Source organism: Herpailurus yagouaroundi, unplaced genomic scaffold (genome assembly GCF_014898765.1).
Source record: "Herpailurus yagouaroundi ecotype Mexico unplaced genomic scaffold, PumYag 131970, whole genome shotgun sequence".
Classification (NCBI taxonomy): domain Eukaryota; kingdom Metazoa; phylum Chordata; class Mammalia; order Carnivora; family Felidae; genus Herpailurus; species Herpailurus yagouaroundi.
In genome coordinates, this window is record NW_024422128.1 from 4,690 (window position 1) to 7,868 (window position 3,179).

General features: G+C 49.7%; 1 protein-coding gene across 1 annotated transcript; it reads right to left on the bottom strand.

The window, feature by feature from the left end:
- Positions 1–1,318: 1,318 nt before the first annotated feature.
- Positions 1,319–2,421, bottom strand: LOC121026547 (mas-related G-protein coupled receptor member X2-like). Its single transcript, XM_040469365.1, is given in 2 exon segments — positions 1,319–1,350; positions 1,353–2,421. Coding segments are annotated over 2 exon segments (1,101 nt in total).
- Positions 2,422–3,179: the final 758 nt, after the last annotated feature.

Here is a 3,179-nt window from a genome sequence, read left to right on the forward strand (position 1 = left end):
GTGATACAAGATAGGAACAGAAGAGTACATTGAATGATCCTAAGTATGTGAAGCCGAAGATCAGGTAAAACTAATCTTTGGTGACAGAAATAGGAATAAAAAAACAAAAAACAAAAAACAAAAAAAGAAATAGGAATAAAGATTGCCTCTGGGGCAGGAGGAGTATGTAACAGGGACATGAGGGAACTTTCAGAGGTGATGAAAATGTGTTATGTTTCGCTTGGGGATCGAGTCACGTGGGTATACCATTGCCAAAGCTCACTGAACTGTGCACTTGTGATCTGTGCAATCACTCTCCCCTGATTGCACCTCAATTAAAAAAGTAAAAAATTATTAAAAGATGCAACATTTGAACTTAATATATTGTTTTTATAGAACGTGTAACTTTAGAGGTATTTGTAATCAGATTTATACAATTAACGTTGGGAGCTCTGCGGAATAAGAACTAAATCTGACAAAGATCCTGTTCTCTGAGGACTAGAGAAGAGTCTAGTGTTCTAGACGTTTTGCCACGAAGGACCGGAGAGCTCCCGGGAGGGAGAACCAGGGCGAGAGCACTTGGGTGGGGGTGCAGCAGGAGTGAGAAGGGACCCCTATGAGGTTCCGCAGGAGGGCTTGGGACAGGAAATCATAGCAAGACGACCTGCCTCAAACCTTAAGCATGCTTCAACGTCGATTTATCCAGTTATAAAACTTAACTTTGCTCGCACAGACTGAAAATGGCGAAGGAAAAACTCACGGATGGTGACTCAATTCTGGGAAACGGGTGTTTAGCACAGGCTTGGTTTAAAAAATCGTCATTTATTCGTTCGTTAAGTCTTGGATTCAAGAAACATTAAGGTAGGGACATATTCTAGGCCCTACCAAAATCAAAGAAGACTGCTCTCCGAGGCTAGCCTGCTCTTTAATTCTTTCAAATTTATGGAGACAGGATGCAGGAGGGTGACCACAGAATGGAATGTTCTTCCAGTCCCTCCCAAGTGCAGCGCACAAACGAATTTAGACCGTCCTGCGCTGCTTTCAGCCTGTGCTGAAGGTGGGGTTCTCCTAAAGGGCACCCCGGAGTTGGTAGAGTTGGGGTGGAGCGAAGGCCCTGGGGAAGGCAGTCCCTGAGGCGCGACAGTCAGTGTTTGTTTCACAGGTACCGCCGCAGTCCTCACGAGGGAGGATATTATCTTAACCGTAAGGCTTATCTTACAACTTTAGGGTTTGAAGGTCAGGGGCCCCAAGGCCGAGAGAAGTGAAGAAAACCTCTCCAACCGATAGGGACAGAGTTGGTTCTCAAAGCCACATTTCTGTGACTGAGGCAGATGCCGAATCAGGGCGCCAGACTGTTTCCCGACATCGCAGAGTTTCCTGAGGCAGGCGGACTTCGCTTTCATCCCCTCCCGATGCGTCCTGCAGGGCCCTCTGGAGAACCATCCTGAGGGTCTTCCGCTGCCGGGGCCACCGCTGCCTGAAGGAGCCAACAAAGAAGTAAATGATGGGGTTGGCACAGCTGTTGACACAGGACAGGGTGAGCGCAGCCAGATAAAGATACCAGAGGGACTCATCAAAACCCTGCTGAATCCAGAATACCAGAAACCAGTGAATGCCGTAGGGCAGGCCGCAGAAGAGGAAGGCCAACACTGTGAGCCCCACAGTCACATACAGCCTGGTCAGCTGCATCCGCTGGGAGCCCCACAGCAGTCTGGTCAGCAGGGCCAGGCTGGACCCAGAGAGAAGCACAAATAAGAAAATCAGCCAGGCGGCCGTGACGAAATCAAACGCCAGACACAATCCAGGGTCAAAATCCCTAAACAGGAAGCCACAGTACTCCCCTTCCAGGATGCTCAGCAGCAGGGAGAGGGCCCAGAGCAGGCCACACGTCACAGTTGACGTGTGTCTTGGGCGGTGGCAGCGGTACCAGATGGGACAAAGGACCGACAGGCAGCGCTCGGTGCTGATGGCGCTGAGAATGCTCGCGCTCGCGATGTAGGCGAAGGTCCACATGGTGGTGAAAAATCTGGGGATGGAAAAGTACACCGAATGGAAGTTGATGAGCGCCTCCAGGGCATATACAACCTGGGAGGAGAGGAAGAGGAAGTCAGCTCCTGCCAGGTTGAGGATGTAGACGGAGAAAGCGTTCCTCTGCATGCGGCAGCCCAGCAGCCAGAGCACGGTCACGTTTCCCACCAGCCCGCCCAGGGCAAAGGTGAAGGTCAGCAAAGTCACGATCAGGATTTCCACGTTGTTACTTGGAAGATGGTCCTCGTCACTTCCATTCGCTGGTGTGAGTGTGCCCTCCCAGGCCGGGGCGGTAGGATCGATGCTCAGAAACCCTCCACTGGTATTCCTGGGAACACAAACAAGACTTGAGCACCTGCTGTGTGCCCCCTGATTCTCAGGGCCAGCCTGCCACATGACGATTACTGTCTCCATGTTACCGAGGAGGGAAACGGAGGCTTGCAGAAATTAGGATACTTGCTGAAGGCCACGTTGCTCTGAAGTTCTGGAACCTGGATTCAGACCAGTTCTCTCTAACTCTAAAACTGGGCTCTCTCTACTGCAACATGGACCCTCTACTGACATGGGAATATTCTAGGGCTCATGCCAGGTCTGGCGGGGGGAGGCAGGAATTGAAAAGTCTGGACGGGTTATGTGTGATGACAACAGGACTCTGAGCTTGGCATTCTTTCTGCCTGGGACTGAGATTTTCTCTGAAGACAAGGAAGTCAGAAGACTCAGGCATAACCTGTGGACAATCTCAGTGACTGAGCGTGGTCCATCCACCAGAAAGGAGATCGTGATTTAGGGTCATGAAAGGAATGTGACCTTTTTCTATGACAGGTATGAGTATGGCCAAGCCTCTTGGCCAGAAATGGCCCAGTGTGTGAGCTCTGTGAGGACAGGAAGTGCTTTTCTTTCTGTCCATTAGTGTGTCCCCAGTGCCCAGTTCTGTTGTGGGGGACACAGTGTAGGTCACTCTTACAATGGATTTCTTTCTAGGGCAGCCAAAATCATAAACTTAAAGTACTTCTAAATACCTGTGCACTCCTACTGTAAAAAACAAAACAAAACAAAAAACCCTACAAAATTGAAATCAGCTCTCAAGGCATCTATGATGATAATGAGAGATTATTCCGGAGAAGCGACACCAGATACGGAGATGCAAACAGTGAAACAAACATACTGAGGAG